The sequence below is a fragment of the Lepidochelys olivacea genome (assembly GCF_965140295.1).
Source record: "Lepidochelys olivacea isolate rLepOli2 genome assembly, chromosome: 9".
In the NCBI taxonomy this organism is placed as follows: domain Eukaryota; kingdom Metazoa; phylum Chordata; order Testudines; family Cheloniidae; genus Lepidochelys; species Lepidochelys olivacea.
In genome coordinates this window covers 49,358,112-49,380,789 of record NC_140419.1, presented here as the reverse complement: position 1 = coordinate 49,380,789, position 22,678 = coordinate 49,358,112, and the positions used below count along the sequence as shown (strand labels likewise).

Genomic DNA, 22,678 nt, shown 5'->3' with positions numbered 1-22,678 from the left:
GAAAAAGGCTAATGTAGTGCCCATCTTTAAAAAAAGAAGGAGGAGGATCCGGGGAACTACAGGCCAGTCAGCCTCACCTCAGTCCCTGGAAAAATCATGGAGCAGGTCCTCAAGGAATAAATTCTGAAGCACTTAGAGGAGAGGAAAGTGATCAGGAACAGTCAGCATGGATTCACCAAGGGCAAGTCATGCCTGACTAATCTAATTGCCTTCTATTATGAGATAACTGGCTCTGTGGATGAGGGGAAAGCAGTGGACGTGTTATTCCTTGACTTTAGCAAAGCTTTTGACATGGTCTCCCACAGTATTCTTGATTAGGGGGCTGGAACACATGGATTTATGAGGAGAGGTTGAGGGAACTGGGATTATTTAGTCTGAGGAAGAGAAGAATGAGGGGGGATTTGATAGCTGCTTTCAACTACCTGAAAGGGAGTTCCAAAGAGGATGGATCTAGACTGTTCTCAGTGGTAGCAGATGACAGAACGAGGAGTTATGGTCTCAAGTTGCAGTGGGGAAGGTTTAGGCTGGATATTAGGAAAAACTTTTTCACTAGGAGGGTGGTGAAGCACTGGAATGCATTACCTAGGGAGGTGGTGGAAGCTCCTTCCTTGGAAGTTTTTAAGGTCAGGCTTGACAAAGCCCTGGCTGGGATGATTTAGTTGGGGATTGGTCCTGCTTTGAGCAGGGGGTTGGACTAGATGACCTCCTGAGGTCCCTTCCAACCCTGATATTCTATGATTGTCTAAGAGGAGAAGCTGAGAAACAACAAGTCTTAGGGCTAACATATGCCAGTTGGCAATGGTCCTCCAGGGACCATATGCCAGCCAAGGACAGCCAGAGGGCAGCATGCAGCACCCCCTGCCCCTCCATACCTCTGCACAGGAGGAAGGCATGTGAGCTATACCTGCTCCATGCTTACTGGGGATAAGGAAACTTGTTCCCTGTGTGTCACCTGAGCAACACAAATGGAGCAGAACACGGAAGAGAACATGTGTCAAAGATTCATGAGGAAGTCAGTTGATTCTTGATTGAATCTTTGTGTCTGAGTTAGGGCAACAGGCAACTCCCTCACACTGTGGGAGCCCCTTGACCTTGATGAAATGTATTTTGCTTTCAGGCTGAACACCACTGCCCTATATTAAAAGAAAGGTTGCCTGGGCATGTTCGATTGTTTGGGGAAACTCTGAATGACAGAAGGAGCCTATGCCTACTCACATCTCTCTCTGGCCCCAAAAGACAACAGAGAGCCACCCTGACGCTCCTGAATGGGGATTCTTGCCCCTGCTTGGGTAGGAATGCACAGATGAATAATGGGGGGGTGACTATGCCTATGCTTGGGTGTCTGGACTCAACTGTGCTCAAGCTTTGGTGCCTGGGAGAAAACACTGGATGAAGCAGGACAGACTATCTTAATGCTAAAGTGAGTGAAGAACCCAGGATAAAGGATCAGTCCATAAAGGTCATCTTAACCACTGTAAGGTAGATAGGGACCAGTAATGATGTTAATCATGGAACAGCACCATGTTATGTTTCAAAGGTAAACCCATATCATCTGCTTTTCCTTATGTTTCATTATCTATAAAAGGATTTGTGGAGGTTCCTGTATGAAATAAAATAACTAAAATATTCCTCTAGTCAAATAAACTAGATCACTAAAAGGGACCTTTCCTCTTTCACAAATTCACAAGGAATCTGTGCTAGTTGTTTCTCAAGCTGAGGACTCATGTTATGTAAAACATAAAAAAAGCTTTTGTTTGCTGAACCTGAGTTAGTATTAATAAATACTGAGTCTAGTATTAATAAATACTTATCAGTATCACCTCCGCAACAGATTTTTCACTCCAATTCTGCCACCTACACACTGGATGTGATCATGGTCTCTAAAATTGTTATCACTAATGCACTGGCAGCAGATACATTCAAAAGAAAAAGGTCAATAAAAATTCAAACAACAAAAAACACATTTGCTATTGTCTGCCTGTCCACAGCTGGCAGCAACATTGTTCTGAACTCACCAGTGCAGCACAGTAGCAACAGCTTGCAAGGCAGTGCAAACATTGGCCTGTACCCACTAAAGCACAGAAGCCGCCTACTGTAGTTAGTAGGAGGGGAGGATTTAAAGAAGGTTTTTACTCCAAGCCCTCTCCCCATATCTTTTCAAAGAAGCTTGGGCAGAAATTCACATTTCATTCTCAAACAGATGAGCCTTTTTGCTGTCACTAGAATACATACAAAATATGTGGAGGTGATATCCATGTGCTAAAAACATTTATCACATACCTATGGCCTCATCGTCTACCCACTCATCCATCTTCAGAGGTTCTCGTCTGCATTCCAACCCCCTGAGCAATCTCAAACAGCCAGCACTTACAACCCGCACTGATAACAGACTCTTGTTTAGAGAGCTCACACTCCTGTGGCATGAGTGGATGTGGGAAGAAAGAGCTGGAGAAGGAATGGCCACCACATGTGCTCTCTTGACTTTTTCTTTTGCTGACATGTGATTGCATTAGGAAGATTTTTTTGAGGGAACCATATAAATGATGCATCAGATTTGTTTATTTATTGGAAGCCAGTAGGAGAGTACTAATGAAACTGCTCCCCACAGAGGGGAGGAGAGGAGGGGAAAGAGGTACTTGGAACGCTGGTCCTGCTTGCTAAAAGGGTATGTCTTCTGGAAGTAGCTGTGATAACAAATTTCAGAGTAGCAGCCATGTTAGTCTGTATTCGCAAAAACCACAAGTACTCCTTTTCTTTTTGTGGTAACAAAGACCTTCTTCCCATTATCTGTAGTTAGGGGAACATTTTCAATTCTCTAATGAAATTTGGCAATTCTTCAGACAGTTAAAACCTGTGAAAAAATTTGTGACTTATTGCCCAAAGATTCATGAGGAAGTCAGTTGATTCTTGATTGAATCTTTGTGTCTGAGTTAGGGCAATAGGCAATTCCCTCACACTGCGGGAGGCCCCAGACACCCGTGTGTGCTGTGAGTTCTATATACTCAATGCTGGATTAAGTTGTTTTTTGAATGGAAGAATGACAGAATGCCAGGGTCACAGAGATGGAACAGAATAAGTTTAACTTGCAATTCTTACAGTTGCCTGTTGAGGGGCTCTGACTATTCCTGTTCTGCCAGGCAAGGGAGGTGCGAGGCAGGGATTCTCCTCCTGCATATTTTCTCTCAAATTCAATCAAGTTACAGGAAAGGAGATCTGTTATATGAAGTATTCTGAGAGAATCTCCTAAAGCTTCTATTCTCCAGCAAGCATGAGGGGCTTAACCTGTACAGTCCTTTGGAGGCAGAGAAATCCAACTTGACCCTGGAGGCAGGACTGAGGCACTGTCACTATGACTGACCTTCAAAACTTTACCTCCAATTGTCTCATGACACATGGCAAACCCTTTTAGTGAAGATTGGTGGATGGATTCAGGCTTGAGAGTCAACAGTTCTAATCCTTTCATTTCAATGAACCATTTAATTAGTGAAAGAACTAAATTTAAGATCAAAGGATTTAAAAGCTGTGGGAACACTGGAACCTTTGGATATACATAAACTAGCCCTCCTGGCCGGCTCTGCCACTATTCTCCTAATTTGCCTTTCCTTCTCTCCCTGGATGAGCAGCTATTTACCTTCTCTCCATACCTGCCAACAGCACAAAACCAGCTCCCATCCTGAGTGACTGGCACAGCAATAGATAACATGCTGCCTAGCCACTTGCCTCACAGGGGTCTCTTCGTGCCACTGTTCCTGCTTCACTGCATTCTCTTTTGCTCCAGTTCCAGTCCCTCCCAACCACTGTTCCTCTCCTCCCCAAAGACGGACATGGCTCTAGCTCTCATAAAAATTATTTACATGATTTATATGAAATAGCTCATCCCCTACACTACTGAAAACACTTAGGCTGATGTTCTGTCCACTAGCAAGAAAGATTTCCGTCCAAAACATGTTAATAACGTGAATGTTTACAACAGCAGATATACCCAGAGTACCTCAGTCAAATGATGCCTCAGTTAAGGAACCATCGAAAAAGGAGTTTACACACTTGTAACTGGAGGTTCTTAGAGATGTGTGGTCCCTATCCGTATTATCCATGTGTCCAGAGCCAGAAAATTTGAAAATAGTGTCCGTTGGTCCACGCTTGTGCCGTCTCACCTTGTGCCTCCATCCAAGGGTTTAAAGGGAGGGCAGATCAGACCGTCTGCCTGTCCAGTTCCTTCTCTACCGTTAAGAATCAGTTAAGATCCAAAGCAGAGATGATGGAGGGTGGAAAGGGGAATACAGATAGGGATCACACATCTCTAAGAACTTCCAATTATAGGTAAGTAACCTCCGCTTCTTCTTTGGGTGATGGTCCCTATTGTATTCCACTATGAGTGACTGACAAGCAGTACCTAAGTAGGAGAGTGCGAGGAGGTAGATGATAGTGCTGAGCAGAGTACTGCGATCCCAAAGGCAGCATCAGCAGAAAAGCCCTGTATCAGGGCAAAATATCTTGCAAACGTGTGAGCGGAGATTGGTTTTTCCAATCGTGTGAACGGAGATTGGTTTGGTTTATGCCTGATTGGTTTTGTTCTGTGCAGGTAAAAGGCCAAGGCCCGCCATACATCAAGGGATTGGAGTCTTCGTTCCTCTGCAAAAGTGTGGGGTTTAGGGAAGAACATAAGTAAGTGAATCAATTGGTTAAAGTGAAATTCAGAAACTACTTTAAGGGTGAATTTGGTGTGTAGATGCAAATTATATCCTTATGGAATATAGCGTACAGAGAACCTGCCATCATCGCTCCAAGTTGGCCAACCCTTCTAGCTGAGGTGATGGCTACAAGGAAAGTGACCTTCACGTAAAGGATACACAAGGAGCAAGATGCTGAAGGGTAAAAGGGGAGTCTTGTGAATACTGAAAAAAACTAGGTAGTGGTCCCACTGGGGAATAAGCATCTGAATAGATGGGAATGTTCTTACTCAGGCCTTTCCAGAATCTATTGGTCAGTGGATGTGCAAAGACCAAGTGGCCCTGGTAAGGTGGATGGTATGCACTGATTGCCACCAAGTGGACTCACAAGAAGCAGTTGGGCAAACCTGAGGTCTTCAAAGATAGGATATAAGCCAAGACGAGAGGAATAGCTATAGTTTCTGGGAAACTGCTTCTGATGTGTCCAAGAAAATTGCTTCCATTTAGCTAGTTAATATTTTCTAGTAGAGCCCTTTCTACTATCAGAGAAGATGTCTCGTATAGCTGTGGAACATGCATGTTCTAAGGATGACGCCCATCCAAATACCAAGCACTGAGGTGGTACGGACACAGATCGGGTGCCCGATCTTGCCATTCCACTGGGTCAGGAGCTTGGAAAACACTGGGAAGATGATTGGTGGTAAGGGTGACATACATAGAAAGTTGGGAAACCAGAACTGTCTGGGCCAGTAGGGGGTGAACAAGATGACCCGTGCTCCATCATGCCAGATTTTGGATAGAACTCGAGGCAGGAGGGGTAGCAGAGGGAAGGCATAATTGAGCTGGTCTGACCAAGAATAAGCAGAGCACCATTTTGGGCGTGGCAACCTATGGCTTCGCTGGAGCAATGTGGGGTGCATTTGCCGTTTGTTTGAGAGGTGAGGAGATCCCTAGTTGGGGTCCCCCATAGAGTGAAAATATTGCACAGTATCAAGTCATGCAGCTCCTGCTCATTGTTGACTATGCAATGCCTGCTGAGGGAGTCTGCAAGCACATTTTTTGTTTCCCCAGTAGCTAGACTGCTGATAGTGTAGCGGCAATCAAATCACCCTAGTTCCACAAACTGACTGTGTCTGCCCACAGGAAGGCGGATCTCACACTTCCCTGTTTGTTGATGTAGGAGACAGTTGTAATGTTGTCTGACGTTATAAGGATGTGGTGAGTGTGGATGAATGGAAGACAGGACTTGCATGCCTTCTGGACTTCTTACAGCCCCAGGATATTGATGTGCATACTGGACTCTCGAGATGTTGAGGTACATTGTGCTGCACAGCTGTTCATGTGGGCTCCCCACCTGAATATGGATGCATCTAATGATGGTCCTGTCCAGAGAGGAAAGAGAGAGTGGATGAGCACGCATACCAGACGAGGATTTGTCCACCATAGCAGGGAAGACACTATGCTGGCCAAAACTGTTACCATGAGATTCATGGAATGGCTGTTTGGAGAGTATACTGACTGCAGCCACATTTGAAGGCAACAAAGGTGGAGTTTTGCAAACAGGGTGATGTAGGTGCATGAGGTCATATGACCTAAGAGAGACAGACATGACTCAATCAGTACTCAAGAGTTGTTTGTGATGTGAACTATGATATGGTTCATGCCTTCATTAATGAAGAGCTATTCTGTTGGGTCCAGATGCATGGAGGATATCTAAGAGTTTCTGATGGGAGTTGTGGATCTCTTCAAGAGGAATCTGAAGCTCTCCAGAAACTCTGCAAAGATGGTCTTGGAACTCTCAGAAGTAATTACGGGGGTGGGGGAGAGAAGAGAAGGAGATATAGAACTCACCGCTTCATTTGGGGATGAAGATGGCAGTCTTACTGGTTTCAGCCAAACCACCAGATCTGGAGCATGTTCCTCCTTCTCCCCAAGATCTGAGCTTCCCCTTAGAGGGGAGGCAAGGGGTGACTCCCTCGAATATCGGATCAACTCCTCAAGGGGGGTTTCTGGTCCCCGTGCCCCAATATAGCCAGTAAGAGGGTTTAATAGGCCAATAGACTAGCAGCTCAGACTTAGATGGGGTGGAGGCTGGTCCCAAACCAGCGCAGGTCTTTTGGGCGGTGGAAGACACGTAGGGTAAGGAAAGAAAGTTTCATTGGGTGGTTTGGAATCTCCCAATGAGAAGGCTGATCCCAGTTCCGGTAGCAGTACCTTTGGTGCCATTGGAGGGGAGATGTATTCTGAGTATGGGATGGGTGATGAATGCTAGAAGGAGTTTGATTCCCTCAGAAGTGATACTATCTCCTTAGAGATGGAGGGGCCCAATGGAGGAGAGGATTCTGCATCCAGGAGAGTGAAAATGTCCTGTGGGGCAGCAACAGATTCAGATCTCCTTGGTGTGATAAGGATTCTATTTGTTCGAGCCACCAAAGCCAGCCAGGACAGCAGTATCTGGGAGCTGACAGTAATCTGACTTCATCAGTGCCAACAGATCCTGGACTGGTAGCTATACCTGCTTTGTTTGCCATTCAGGATACCGTGTAAGGCCATCGTAGTTACGGAGGGTTTAGACTTGGGAAATTGAGACTGCTTATGGAGAGACTTATTATATAACCTTTTACTGCTTGTGTGATGCTCTCTCAAATAAACTGCTGTGCATTGAGCAAATTGAATCCAAATTTTCACTGACACCAGTAACAATCTGCCCAGCTGTGGGCCATTAAAGATCCATTTCAACAACTACTTTCAAATTCTCCAGCTCCGGATGCATGATGCATAACCCACAGTGGAATACAACAAGGAGCATCACTCGAAGAAAAGCTTGAATTCCCAGGTGATGCTCTCAGAGATGCCTTAATGTCTATCTACCAAGGTGCCTTGCTAACAAGCAGCTGTAGTTTCAATTTTTCAGTTATCATTAAATACTTACATTGGACTCCAGTGCAGGACACGAGACTCTCTAGTCAATCTCTAGTTAAACGAGTTTACATACTTTGTGCAGTGCCTTTCTTCCCGAATTACATACATGCAGTACAGCAATGAAATAGATACTGCTGGCGTGGAGGTGAGCAATGGCCATTTTTGGTCAAGGATACTGGGATAATTCTGTTTCCCTAATGAAAACTGCCATGAACAGATGCAAGTTGGAGGATAAAGGAAAAATTAGGAAGTGCTTTGCTATGGCCTCCAATGGGAAGGACCTCCAATTAATAATCCCTCAGTAACTTATCAGCTGAGGGGCTGGGAAGGATCCACTCATCCTTTGCCAACTTTGCTCACTCTTGAATCCACCCCGGCAAAGGGTTTTTTAATCCTGATGCAGGACAAAAAGGACCTTAATGTTTCACCTTGGAAATAGTCTCTTTTGAAATTTGTAGAAGTTTTCATGCTGACACTTCTGTGCCTCCTCATCTTGTAGTCAGAGGCAGATTTCTAAGCCATTCTTAAAAGGGCTGCTCTCCTATTTTGATCCCAACAGTATTGAAGAAACACTGGGTCTTCAAGACCCAACTGGGGGAAAATTAGGTCAAATTTGTGGTGGCCCAGCCCTTACTTCTTGTTTAAGAGACAGGCCTCAGGACAATGTCTGCATCAAGAAACAACAGGAATCCCAAACTAAGGACCCTGCTTGTGAAACTGAGTTAGAGAGCAAGGGCTTGGGGAAATGGATGTACTGCTGATATCTGCTATGATGAACTGTGGAACTAAGCAAAGGAAGATGGGCACCTAGAGTCCAATTTGCTAGTTTGGGGTTCAGTAGGGAAATGAAAAGGGTCCTTTCTTTGCTTCTCTTTTAAGGAGCCAGCTTGGGGGCTGAAAGGATACTCACATTTTGCTATTATTGGAGAGCGTGGAACATAGCCTTCTTGCAGTGAGGTTGGAAATACAGAAGATGTCTGCGACTAGATGTACAAAGCAGCCCTGACAAAAAACACACCTAGAGTAGCTCCTGCTCACAGCCCGGTCTACCTCCTTCCCCAACTGACAGATGCTTTCCTCCCCAACCATGATACTCCCCCCAAAACTGCCCTTGCTGTGTGCTATTTTAGGCATTTACTACAACTACGTAGGTATTTTGAAAACTGAACAGTACCTAAGCCTAGAGCTCTGGCAACAGATATTTTTTAAAAGTGAAAAAATAAATACTATATTTGTGCTTTACCCTGTAACTCAGACTCCTGAGCTGAACTGAGCCTAAACTATGTTCTGACTGGATGGGAGTTTACTTCTGCTTCAAAATATTAAAACATAAAACTTCGCATTGAACTGCCTTTTTTGTTTTATTTGTATGGCTTGCAAATTTTAGAATAAAATCTACATATTGTAAATTGTACACATGATTATATATTTATTCATAATAGCCCCAATTTATTTATTTTAGATTCCAGATAGTAGGATTTAAGGAATCTGATTTATCTATAACAATGAGATCTTTGGGCAAGAGGCCCTATTATACACAGTGTTGGGAGAAAGCTAGCTGGGTGCAGGGTTTTGAGAAGGAACAAAATCCCAGGAAACAAGATTTTTCAGTCAAAAAACCAAAATCTCTGCCATGATATATAAAACAGTGCTTCTCCTCCAAGGTCTCAGATGCAAACAAACACTCATGACAAGCAGGTACCACAGCAGGAACTATACACACTTTATTGATGGGCAAGCTGTGCATCAGATGGGTCGAGTGATCTCCTGAAAGTTACACAATAAGGCACTGACAGAAATGGAAAGGGAACTCATAAGACCTGTTAATCAGTCCTCTGTTCTAACCCTAACTCTACAGTACACTGCCTTTTGAAGTGACTTTGTAAATAATACCGTCTAAATGAAACTCAAAGGGTTAATTTTTTACACGCATTCACCTTTAGCAGGATGTCCACAATTCTTTGTTGATACTCCACTGCTTGCTTGTCATTCTTAAAGTCTTCAAAAGTCTGCATTAGAGAAGAGAATTTGTTCCGCAGTATTCTTTGGCAACTTGGGAAGAAGCTTTTCAATGTTATTCCCATAAACAAAAGCAAGTATGAGCAAGAGGGTTTGTTAAAAGGGTGACAAAGGTACTTTCACACTCCTTGTAAGCATGTTACTTTATCACTATCTTTCAGGAGCCAAATGTCCCCTTGTTTTCTTTTGTTGGCCTGTTTAACTGATTCTAAGGCACTTGATACTTTGGTGATAGAACAGACAGACTGATTAGATAAGACAAGTATAGTGGGAAGGGAAAGAAGTGAACGCAAGAGAAAATATGAATAAAGAAAATGTTAATATTAAAACATTCTCCTGTTGAAGCACAAGCCTGAGAGTTTGTTATTTTTATCCCACCTGCAATTTTAGCAGTGGCTTGATAAGAGAATGGCTAGCCCAGTGCACACAACAGAGTCAGATTTTAAAGCCAAAAGGAACCATTACGGTCATCTATTCCAACCTCCTTTACAATACAGGCCAGAGAATGTCACCAATGGTACATCTACTCAGAAGTTAAACACCTGCAGCTGCCCTGGGTCAGCTGACTCAGGCTTGTTGGGTTCAAGTTGCAGGGCTGTAAAACTGCTGTGTAGAATGTCTGGGCTCAGTCTGGAGCCTGAGCTCTGGGACCCCGGGAGTGGGAAGGGTCTCAGAACCCAGGCTCCAGCGCAAGCCTAAACATCTACACAGCAATTTTTAGTCTCACAGCCCAAGTCAGCTGACCCAGCCTAACCCCGGCTGTGCCGCGGGTCTTTTATTCCAGTGTAGATGTACCCCAAATGGTTCCTGCATCAAGCCAATAACCTCTGCTTTAGCTAGTGTATGTCTTTTAGAAAGACATAACTTGAGATTGTGCAACGATAGATGAATAGAGGAGCTAGCTCCCCCCCACCCTTCGCTGAACTTGAATTGCCTCTTACCAGTGCAAGAACGTTAAGGAACTCTCTGGTATCAAAGTGCAGCAGCGTACGAACATACGGGTAGACTTCTTCATCTGCAGATGCCTCAGCTGAGTGGAGACGGATAAGAAATTCAAACACCTGCAACGAATATTTACACAAATGTTGATAATTTCCCACTATTACTCCCATTGTCACTGGTTGAATACGTGAAGAAAGAGTTCTAAACTCTTTAAGCACAAAAATACAAGTTAATAGAACCATTTCTACTTGAGTGTCTTAAATAGTGTAGGATGAACGTACAGCACAGTATTCTGGTATTGAGCTCCATACACCATTGTGAAAGTTTACCTTGTTGCATAAACTCAACAAGCAAGTAGTATCACTATACATAAAGCAGTTTGGTTTAAAATATCACATGATTTCTTAAAAGCTCTTACACAACTGCATTATTTTACTGCAGCTCAGTTGCATAAGCAGAGATCCTCTCTGTATGCTCCCCTACTGATGAATTCAGGCCAGGAGCAAAAATGATTACAGCCAACTTTTTAAGACCTGGGTATCGAACTTTAGGCACTTGGACCCATATTTAGACATCTAAATAAGTGGCATGGTGCAGATCCCCACTGAAGTCTATGTGAGCTGAAGGTGCTCAGCACCTCAAAGTTCAGGCCACTTATTCAGATGCCTCACTTAGGGCACCTATATATGAATTTTTTTTCTGAAACATTTTTAACTTCAAAGTACCACCATATACAACGCAATTTTGCCTAAAATCAATGGTGAACGCTGATGAGGTCATAGGCCAGACATGAAGCTATAAGTTACAAGCTGAAACACACCATGAACCTTATAGGACAAAGAAGTCCCACTTACATAGCAATTTACATCTTCAGAGAGATGTACAAACACTAACCTTCATGATCTCCTGTCAGTAGGTAAATTGGTATTATTCCCACTTTATAGATATGAAGTCTGGGTAACAGACAAGTGAAATGACCTGGCCTAGTTCACACAACAAATCTGCAGAAAAATCTGAGAGACTTTCAGTCGTGTGCCTCTAGACCCGGCCAATGAGCACAGTAATCTCAGCAAACTGCATTTTAGTATTAGAAAATATCTGACTTGGGAATTTCTTTTCTGGATCCCTTCATAGCAGTTGGAGGCAAGTCAGATCTTTAAGAGGACAAAACTATTCAGATTTGCAGCAGAATCTTTCAACCAGAACAAATGTCTAAGAAAAAAAAACTTAGACACTGCCAAGGCGTAAGACTGTTGGACATGAAGGAGCCAAGAATGGAGAAGTACCTGAGAATCGACTCTCCCATTCACATCCAACAGTCCAAATACTGGGGAAACTCAGCTGGGCCTCATGCAAGACTGCACTATGAATTGCGGTAACATGTCTTGGGATGAGCTTCTAAACCCAAAGAAATCCCACTCTGAAGAAAAGGCAATGCCTTATTTTTCCTGCTTTTTGTATACATTTTCTTGTCAATCCAACAGTGGTACAACTTCAGCCAGTCAGTTATACAGGAGAACCTCTGTTTCGAACACCTTGGGAATGGAGATTATTCATAACTCTGAACAAAACATTATGGTTGTTCTTTCAAAAATTTACAACTGAACATTGACTTAATACAGTTTTGAAACCTTACTTTGCATAAGAAAAATGCTGCTTTCCCGTTTTTCAGTAGTTTACGTTTAACACAGTACTGTACTGTATTTGCTTTTTTGGGGGGCGGGAGGGGGCGTTCTTTGCTGCTGCCTGATTGTTTACTTCCGGTTCCAAATGAGGTGTGTGGTTGACTGGTCAGTTCATAATTCTGATGTTCACAACTCTGAGGTTCTACTGTATACCCAGTAGGTGGACCCTTTCTTAGATCCAAGGTGGTGTCCACAACCTTGGCTGAGTAGCCTAGAGTAATGATCGGTGTTTCTCAGATCCCAGGCTGCTAAATGAAGGCCCAGATTGGGGTGAAATATCAGACCCTGAAATAGAAAGCCCTCTTGTACTAGAAGTATCCACAATGTATCAAGTTTCAAGAACCACAGTCATTGAGGCCAATCAAGAGCTATCAGAACAACTCTGGAAGAAAGCACAGCTAGGGGACACTGACCCTCATTGCTGCTTTTCTGGAGACTGAGGTACTGGCTATGCTGGGCCATGTTGCTGCTGTGCTAATTTAGATGTTGAGCTAGGACATGGAACTCCTGAGGATTGTTGGGGAAGAGTGCCTGAGTCTGTCATGAATGGTAGAGAGAAAAAGTGTTATTTACCCCTTCACATAACACAAGAACTAGGGGTCACCCAATGAAAGTAATAGGCAGCAGGTTTAAAACAAACAAAAGGAAATACTTCTCCACATTATGCACAGTCAGCCTGTGGAACTCATTGCCAGGGGATGTTGTAAAGGCCAAGAGTATAACTGAGTTAAAAAAGGATTTTATGTAAATTCATGGAGGATAGTCCATCAGTGGCTATTAGCCAAGATGGTCACAGTCAACCCCATGCTCTGGGTGTTCCTAAGCCTTTGACTGCCAGAAGCTGGGACTGGACAACAGGAGATAGATCACTCAAAAACACCCTGTTCCGTTCATTCCTCCTGAAGCATTTGGCATCAGCCACTGTCAGAAGACAGGACACTGGGCTAGATGGACCATTGGTCTGACCCAGTATGGTCGTTCTTATGTAGCTTGATGCCTGCCACAGCAACTGGGGCACACCTGGCTTGCACATCCGTTGGGAGGTTGGTCCTGGCATCCTGAAACACTGTCAGTGATCTAGCCTGCCTTAACACACCAGAGCAGTTTGGCTCATTTTTGTAGCAATTTGGCTTGCTCCTAACACCTGCTCCATGTTTTCTGCTTTGACAAGTAGGCACGACAAGGGAAGCAGCAAGCACAGTCCCTTAGAAAATACCTTGTGTTCACATACTCTAGATCCAAAATGATAAAATCTGAAAAGACCAAATTGCAAAGTTAGTTAGGGAAGTAAAACTGACCAGAAACGCAGAAAAAAGTCCCTCAGCTCAGCAAAGGACTGGCCTGCCTCTAAGTGCTATGGAGAGAGGAGTAACACAGTGTACAAATTGCTGGGTGACAAAGGAGAAAGATACACTAGGCTGGGCAAGGTCTTGAAGAGGCAGATACAGCATTTGGAGGGGATGCTAAAGGTGAAGGGAAAACCAGTGGAGGTACTGAAGGAGAAAGGTGCAGCAGCGGGATTACTAAACAGCAGAGTTTAAAAGGCAAATATGAGCATTGGGGGAACCAGGAAGAGGTAGCTGCAACGGTTAAGGCAAAAGAGGCCTTGGATATGAGCCAAAGTTTTAGCCACAGAGATACCGAGGAAGGGATGCTGAAGGTTGTACTGCCAAGGCCTTTAAATGTACCTATTTCTGTAGCCGAGAGTTTGTTTACTTGGATGAAAAGCCCACAGAAGTGCTGAGCAGCTAACTTCCCCTGCAGACAATCTCACTGAGCACTAGGAGTGCCTTTGTCTACATTAGCTTTATACACTTTGGAAGTGTACTAAGATAAACTGCCCTAAATGCGCAGTAAGAGCCTCCACACAGAAAGTTAGTGTGGAGCAGCTAGCATGCTTTATATCCACACCCTAGTTTACTGTGCACTAAATCCCCCATGTAGATAAGTCCTGAATGACTTCGTCCCTACTGTTGTCAATAAAGTACTATTCAGGAGCACTACAATCATTCACTACTTCTGAATGCATGGCTACCCACACATTGCACGTCACTTCAAGTGTCCTAAGAGGTCAGCTATAATGAAAGCTCAAAACCTAGAACTTTTCCATCTTTAATTTCCGTAGTCCTATGCTGCCTAATGTCACAAAGTCTGTCTAGAGACTAGACTGAGGACTGCATGTTTTCCCATTTCTCAAGGAAGCAAGAGAAATATTAAGCTTGATGTCAGCCTTTTTATAAACACCTGTGTGGTAATCCATGGTGGGTTATAAACTCACAGAGCTGCAGATGCCCAAGTTGCAGTAGTTTTCTGTCATACACCTACCCAGTAGATAAAAATTACTTAAGACAAGGTGATCCTTCATCTCTTATCAACAGTCCTGCAATACCTGCTTCATTCCCTATGATGAACAGTGTCCATCCAAATTAATACTCACCTGGTTTTTAACCAAGGGTACCAGATCTTCAGGAATATCACCCAATGGATAAGCACGACCTGCTAAGCAGCAGCTGTGGGACAAGGAAAGAAACCAGTTACTACAAAGCATTGACCTAGTACCTCCCAATCCTAAACAGATTGGAACAGTGCTGTCTCCCCCACCCCCTGCCCATTTTGGAGCTGCCTACTCTTCAATATGCATTTTAAAAAAATCAGTTCTTCATATCAAAGCACAAAACTGGATAAACATGTATCCTTAACAGTGCTATTACCACAAGGGAATCCCAGTTTTCTGCATAAACATAACCAATCAGTGTTGAACTGTGGCACAGGGAACAGGAGGTGGCACTGGGACTTTCAGAGAGGAAACATACTATTTTTCATATATGTATATTTTGGACAGCATTTGGAACACCACCAAGTCTCCTCTTTTCAGATTCATTAGAATCTTGGATGTGGCTTGCTCAGATTCAAGAAGTAGAGACTGGATATTAACCACCTGTAATGGGGTGTTCACCCACACAAGGCCCAGAAGGGTTAAAATGGCCAGGTGGGCCAATTAACTCCACAGGCTGCACCTGGAGAAGCCAGGAAGCAGGGAATTGACTAGAAGCACACTCAGCTGGAGGGGCCTATATAAGCCAGGAAGCCAGCAACAGAAGAGGCAGCAGGGAAGGAGTCTGCAGTCACTCCCTGGGAGAAAGGACACGTGAAGGGAGCTATGGGCAAGTAACCTACACTTACTCTCTTGGAGAAGGAAGTGTGCCTTGGCAAGCCTAGAGAAGGGGGAAAAGCCAGAGAAGTAGGCAAGGCTCAGGGGAAAAGCAGCGAAGTGTGGGGTAGGTCAAACTTCACTGCCAACAAGAGGGCCCCCAAGCCAGGATCCAGAGTAGAGGGCAAGCCCAGGTCCTCCCACTCACTGCTGATGGAGTGGCACTGGCAGGTCAGTGAGCAGAAAGACTGCCTGAGACCATTTGTCAAGAGGGACTTTGATACCCAGGAAGGGGACGGCTGAGTCATGAAGGAGGTGGCTGCGGATCCTGGAACGAGAGGGTTCTGGAGGACAAGAGGATAATGGAAAAACTTTGCCAGGGTGGTAGTGATGGCTGTGCATAACACCTTGCAGAGCTAATCCCCAGGATAGCCAGGAGACAGCATCACTAGTGGCGAGTGCACCCTGTGGCACCACTATTGGCCAATAATCTCAGAACAGCATTGGTCATAGGGGCATAGAGTTTAGGCCAGAAGGGAACACCAGATCATATAATCTGACCTCCTGTATACCACAGGCCACCATCACCATCCAGCACCTGTACCAATAACTGAAATTAGACTGAAGTATTACAGGCCACAGGACACTAGACTATTCTTATTATTAGACCCTAAGTGCACAACTTTGCATTTGTACTATTGAACTGAATTTCATCCCATTTATGTTACTTCGATCTTCAAGGTCATACACATCCTCCTGTACAATATTCCAGTCCTCCTCTGTATTGATGATGCCTCTCAACTTTGTATCATTATAGGATGGTCAACAGAGGAAACTATTTATTACCACAAGCAGAACCACCTACAGAATCCACAAAGGTTGCCAACACGAAAGGTTAAAGATGGATTTCTGGGCTATGAAGCCCTGGCGTAGGGGAGCACTCTGCTGCAGTTGGCGTGGAAAGAGGCATTATCACCAAATCTCTATATATGAAGTCAAAGACAGTATCCCAAAGCCTGAGTCAGGAGCACCCAAGTTCTAATCCCACCTGTGCTACTTGGTGTGTGGCCAAGGGTCACTTCATTTCTCTGCTTCCATTAAATGCTTTGTAAAACATAGATATTACTACCTTTCACAGATTTTATGATAATAAATTCTGACTCCCTGCATGACACAGAATTCCACCTACCATGCATCACAGGGGTATTGGGAGGATTAGTGTCTGTACAGCAATTTCAACATGTAAATGCATTCTAAGTGCTATCTATAAACATTATGGCAGTATCTTACCTTATGTACACAAGGAGCTTGTTCCCCATAACCACTTTCTCATCTAAGAACATAGAAAAAGTCTTTTGTCACCTTTCATCCAAATAACTAGACAACGGAATAGGGATCTAATCTTTATTTACTGAAAGGAAAATCTCATTTACTTGAGTGTTCATTGTTACTCATAACAAAAGTGGTGTCAGTACAGTCTTATGGAATTTTTCCATTCTCCATAACTTTACATATTTGCAGCATGTTTGTCTGAGAAAGGATAGTAGCTTGAGAACTATGAAGACAGTTTAAAGAAGAAAGTACTTAAGATGTATTTATAGGCTGTGTGAAGTCTGGAGTCCTAAACAGTAACATCATCTCCTCCCCACCTCCCTAAATTAGAAGTGATCAGAGATCAGTTAAACTTGTGATCAAAGACACTAGAAATATCAAACAGTATCAAAGCTGTAAAATCTTAAAGCCAAGCATGCTGTACCTGTGAGAGACTTCCCAGCATTAAGGGGAGGAGCAATGACTTTGAACAATTTCTGCAACAACAGTGAAAAAGAGAAAAGTTTCACTATTGTTTAATTGTTATACATCACATCATTTAAGTGCCAACAAGTCGGTCAGCAATACGCAAATAAGTCGAGTCAGTCCCTGCCCCCAAAGAGCTTAGAGCCTAAAAAGGAACACAAAGCTAAAGAGTGTCAGAGAATATGAAGTAGACCATGACAAGACAAAAGCAATGCCTGGTTTAATAACCTGAATTGTTTAAGAAGGTACCTCCCTGAGAAAGGACAAGCTCACCAAGTTTTACAAAAAAAGAAGGCACAGAAAGAAAGGTTCCCTAAATGCACTTGTGCTAGGGAAGCATTTCTCCATCTGCTAATCCTGCGATGATCTACAAGAGAACGGCCTTTGTCAAATAAACTTTCCTAGATCCGTTAGATCAAAGCTTCCCTCTAGTGGTACTTAGCTGCTTTCCAGGAATCTAGAGTGCATATTAAAAAAAGAGAGGCTAGCTGGCAAACTCTAGCATGCAATGAGCTCGGGGAGCCACAGAGGCAAGATAAGCAATAGTACCAGGGAGCAGTCAGAGAGCACTGCTGATCAGTCCTGCTCCCCCAGCCTCAGATTCCTGCCTCCATGGCTCCCCAGCCCTGCTGCCTAACCCTCCCCAGCCAGCCCATACCACTACAAGCTTCCAAACCATCTGTTAAGGTTCACCCGAGGGAGCCTCAAACTCAAGGACCTAGTGAGCTATGTTAGAGCCAGGCTGCTCTCTAGAGAGCCACAGCATGTTCAGCCACCAGAATTGTTTTCCTAGGACAGCAACAGGCTCCACCTTCCCAGGAAACATTTTCTGCAAGTCTCCCCAAGAACCTGTCCACTTCATGGCTTGATACCAGGACAGAGGGAAGAAAACTCCTTGCCCTGGGAGTGGTGTTTGTAGTTCCACTAGTGAGGGACTTAACTTTGGCTGACAAATCAGCCGTTCTTTGACAGAAAGAAGCCCTACATTCATCAGACAGAGACTCCCCAGGGGAGCATAAATTGAGCTGTGGGTATGAAGATGGGCAGTGGAGGCAGAGTGAGCAGTCAGGACAGGAAGTCAGGTGCTATGCTTCAGCATTTCACTGCCTAGGATGCAAGTTGCATTTGTTGTACAGAATAGCCATTACCCAACAGTTTAGACAGAAACAATGAATAATACTCAAATATAAGTTGAGATTTTCAAGGCAGTACTGGGAATTTAGCCATCCACGCCTTCCACTAAATTAATGGATAACTTCCTGCACTGCTTTCAAAATCTGAACCGCTGTTAGTATTAAACCGTGCTATGCCTGAGGAGTTATTTATAGCTACATGGATCTAATCCTTGAGCTGTTACAAACAAGCCAGTTGGCTAAACAGATACAAAGGACACTTTAGACTGCATGTTTACATTTCAAGGAGTCAGTTTTAAAAATAGGTATCTCCTAAACCACTAGTTTTCAACCTTGTTTCATTTAAGGACGCCTAAAAATGTTTGAATGGAGGTGCAAACCCCTTTGGAAATCTTAGTCTGTGGACCCCCAGAGATCCACTGATCACATGTTGAAAATCACTATCTTAAACTACTGAAGATTCACTTGCAATCTCAGAAAATTAACTGTAAATATTGTAAATTGGACAACAGATTTTTCATACATAAAAAGATTTGTCTCACTGTACCTGCACATTGCAACACAGCTATGTAGTCATTAGTGATGCCTTCATAATAAGCACTCTTACATTTACAGAATTCTCTCAAGAGCATTTGCCATCAGGACTATATTCAAGGGGTGTACAATGGAGGTTACTTGCCTGTAACTGAAGACGTGTGATCTTCATCTGTACTTTACATGTGGTACGCATCAGCTCCCTGGGCCAGAGACTGGAATATCTTTCAAGTAGCATCCACTGGGCCACACCCTCATCCTAGATCTGTCTCCTCCTGCTCAGTACCGAGCGGTAAGAAGAGATATAGACTGACCACTTCTTCAGTGTCTTCTCTACCACAAACACGGTCATGGTCCGAAGCAGAGGGGAAGGCAGGCAGGTAGTGGAATAGAGATGGGGCCACACATTTCAAAAAGCCTCCAGTTAGAGGTAAGTAACCTCTACTTCTTCTTTGAGTGCTGATCCTTGTGTGTATTCCACAGGTGGGTGACCGGCAAGCAGCAGCCAAGTAGGAAGGGGGTGCAAGGATGGAAGTACAGATATCTGTAACACTTCAATTCCAAAGTCTGCGTCAGCAGAAGAGGCTTGGACCAAAGCGTAATGCTTATGAAAGTGTGGCTAGAACTCCAGACTGCCGCCTTACAAATGTCCACAATAGGCACATCAAAGAGATGCTACTGAGGTTGAACTGTGTAACTCCCATTCACGTTCAGTGAAGAAGTGCCTGCTAAGGCTGCCTGCCAGTACACTCTGAGCGCCAGGTAAATATGACTCCAAAACTGTGATGTGATTCCAGGTACACCAGTTCCATAAGTTGACTGCCTCCATGCACAGTGGAAGGTATTTTGCCCTCCTTGTTTATTTATACAGAAGACAGTCATGTTGTCTGACATTATCTGGGCATGTCAGGATAGGTAGGAGTACTTGGGGTGCACTATATCTGTCTGACTGCCCTTAAATTCCAAGACATTGCTATGCATCCTGGCCTACCTTGTGTCATCTGATTGCCTATGTGGGCTCCACAATCTAAGAGGAATGAGTGAATGATTACCAACATCCTGGGTGTGGGAGGTAGGAAAGAGACTCCAACGCATGTGTTTCGGGTTCATCTACCAGATGAGTGAAGCCCTGACATTGACGGAGATTGTGGCTACAGTGATCATGATGCAAGACAATAGATTTGTTGAATGGCATCACAAGCACAGGAGGCCATGTGACCTTACAAAGAAAGATGGATCTGGAGTATTGTTCAGTGTTTGAGAGGGACTCTTTTTTTTTTTTAAATCAGACTCCTCACAACATACAATCTGTCTGCAGGGAGGTGGGCCCTTCCTGTGGCTGAGTCCATGGTTTCCCCTATAAAATGTATGAGTTACATGGGACTTAGAGCAGACTTTTCCATGTTTATGCAGATTTCCAAAGATGGAAACGCAGGGAAGGAAGAAAGGTAAGCAGCAGGATACGGACCCTGGACTTCAGGAAAGCAGACTTCGACTCCCTCAGGGAACAGATGGCCAGGATCCCCTGGGGGACTAACTTGAAGGGGAAAGGAGTCCAGGAGAGCTGGCTGTATTTCAAGGAATCCCTGTTGAGGTTACAGGGACAAACCATCCCAATGAGTCGAAAGAATAGTAAATATGGCAGGCGACCAGCTTGGCTTAATGGTGAAATCCTAGCGGATCTTAAACATAAAAAAGAAGCTTACAAGAAGTGGAAGGTTGGACATATGACCAGGGAAGAGTATAAAAATATTGCTCGGGCATGTAGGAATGATATCAGGAGGGCCAAATCGCACCTGGAGCTGCAGCTAGCCAGAGATGTCAAGAGTAACAAGAAGGGTTTCTTCAGGTATGTTGGCAACAAGAAGAAAGCCAAGGAATGTGTGGGCCCCTTACTGAATGAGGGAGGCAACCTAGTGACAGAGGATGTGGAAAAAGCTAATGTGCTCCATGCTTTTTTTGCCTCTGTTTTCACTAACAAGGTCAGCTCCCAGACTGCTGCGCTGGGCATCACAAAATGGGGAAGAGATGGCCAGCCCTCTGTGGAGAAAGAGGTGGTTAGGGACTATTTAGAAAAGCTGGACATGCACAAGTCCATGGGGCCGGACGAGTTGCATCCGAGAGTGCTGAAGGAATTGGCGGCTGTGATTGCAGAGCCATTGGCCATTACCTTTGAAAACTCGTGGCGAACCGGGGAAGTCCCGGATGACTGGAAAAAGGCTAATGTAGTGCCAATGTTTAAAAAAGGGAAGAAGGAGGATCCTGGGAACTACAGGCCAGTCAGCCTCACCTCAGTCCCTGGAAAAATCATGGAGCAGGTCCTCAAAGAATCAATCCTGAAGCACTTGCATGAGAGGAAAGTGATCAGGAACAGCCAGCATGGATTCACCAAGGGAAGGTCATGCCTGACTAATCTAATCGCCTTTTATGATGAGATTACTGGTTCTGTGGATGAAGGGAAAGCAGTGGATGTATTGTTTCTTGACTTTAGCAAAGCTTTTGACACGGTCTCCCACAGTATTCTTGTCAGCAAGTTAAGGAAGTATGGGCTGGATGAATGCACTATAAGGTGGGTAGAAAGCTGGCTAGATTGTCGGGCTCAACGGGTAGTGATCAATGGCTCCATGTCTACTTGGCAGCCGGTATCAAGTGGAGTACCCCAAGGGTCGGTCCTGGGGCCGGTTTTGTTCAATATCTTCATAAATGATCTGGAGGATGGTGTGGATTGCACTCTCAGCAAATTTGCGGATGATACTAAACTGGGAGGAGTGGTAGATACGCTGGAGGGGAGGGATAGGGTACAGAAGGACCTAGACAAATTGGAGGATTGGGCCAAAAGAAATCTGATGAGGTTCAACAAGGATAAGTGCAGGGTCCTGCACTTAGGACGGAAGAACCCAATGCACAGCTACAGACTAGGGACCGAATGGCTAGGCAGCAGTTCTGCGGAAAAGGACCTAGGGGTGACAGTGGACGAGAAGCTGGATATGAGTCAGCAGTGTGCCCTTGTTGCCAAGAAGGCCAATGGCATTTTGGGATGTATAAGTAGGGGCATAGCGAGCAGATCGAGGGACGTGATCGTTCCCCTCTATTCGACATTGGTGAGGCCTCATCTGGAGTACTGTGTCCAGTTTTGGGCCCCACACTTCAAGAAGGATGTGGATAAATTGGAGAGAGTCCAGCGAAGGGCAACAAAAATGATTAGGGGACTGGAACACATGACTTATGAGGAGAGGCTGAGGGAGCTGGGATTGTTTAGCCTGCAGAAGAGAAGAATGAGGGGGGATTTGATAGCTGCTTTCAACTACCTGAAAGGGGGTTCCAAAGAGGATGGCTCTAAATTGTTCTCAATGGTAGCAGATGACAGAACGAGGAGCAATGGTCTCAAGTTGCAGTGGGGGAGGTTTAGATTGGATATTAGGAAAAACTTTTTCACTAAGAGGGTGGTGAAACACTGGAATGCATTACCTAGGGAGGTGGTAGAATCTCCTTCCTTAGAGGTTTTTAAGGTCAGGCTTGACAAAGCCCTGGCTGGGATGATTTAACTGGGAATTGGTCCTGCTTCGAGCAGGGGGTTGGACTAGATGACCTTCTGGGGTCCCTTCCAACCCTCATATTCTATGATTCTATGTCAGGAGATGGTACAAGAACATGATTGCTGACTGAACTTCCAGATAGGAAATAGAGGTTACTTACCTGTAACTGGAGTTCTTCAAGATGTGTGGTCCTTATCTGTATACCACACACAGATATGCATGTGCACCATGCACCTGAATTTGGAAATTTTTAGTAAGCAGTGTCCATTGGTCTGTACATGCACAGTTC

At 44.4% G+C, this 22,678-nt stretch overlaps 1 protein-coding gene across 4 annotated transcripts in view; it reads right to left on the bottom strand.

Annotated features, from left to right (window-relative positions):
• The window catches only part of VPS8 (VPS8 subunit of CORVET complex), a 223,278-nt gene that overhangs the window by 108,518 nt on the left and 92,082 nt on the right, over positions 1-22,678 (bottom strand). For all 4 annotated transcript variants that reach the window (XM_084638357.1, XM_084638358.1, XM_084638359.1 and 1 more), the window contains 5 exons: positions 17,146-17,197; positions 16,680-16,722; positions 14,676-14,748; positions 10,553-10,672; positions 9,530-9,601 (listed from right to left, as the gene is read on the bottom strand). In XM_084638357.1, coding sequence (XP_084494483.1) covers positions 9,530-9,601; positions 10,553-10,672; positions 14,676-14,748; positions 16,680-16,722; positions 17,146-17,197 — 360 coding nt within the window. The remainder of the gene's footprint in view (positions 1-9,529; positions 9,602-10,552; positions 10,673-14,675; positions 14,749-16,679; positions 16,723-17,145; positions 17,198-22,678) is intronic.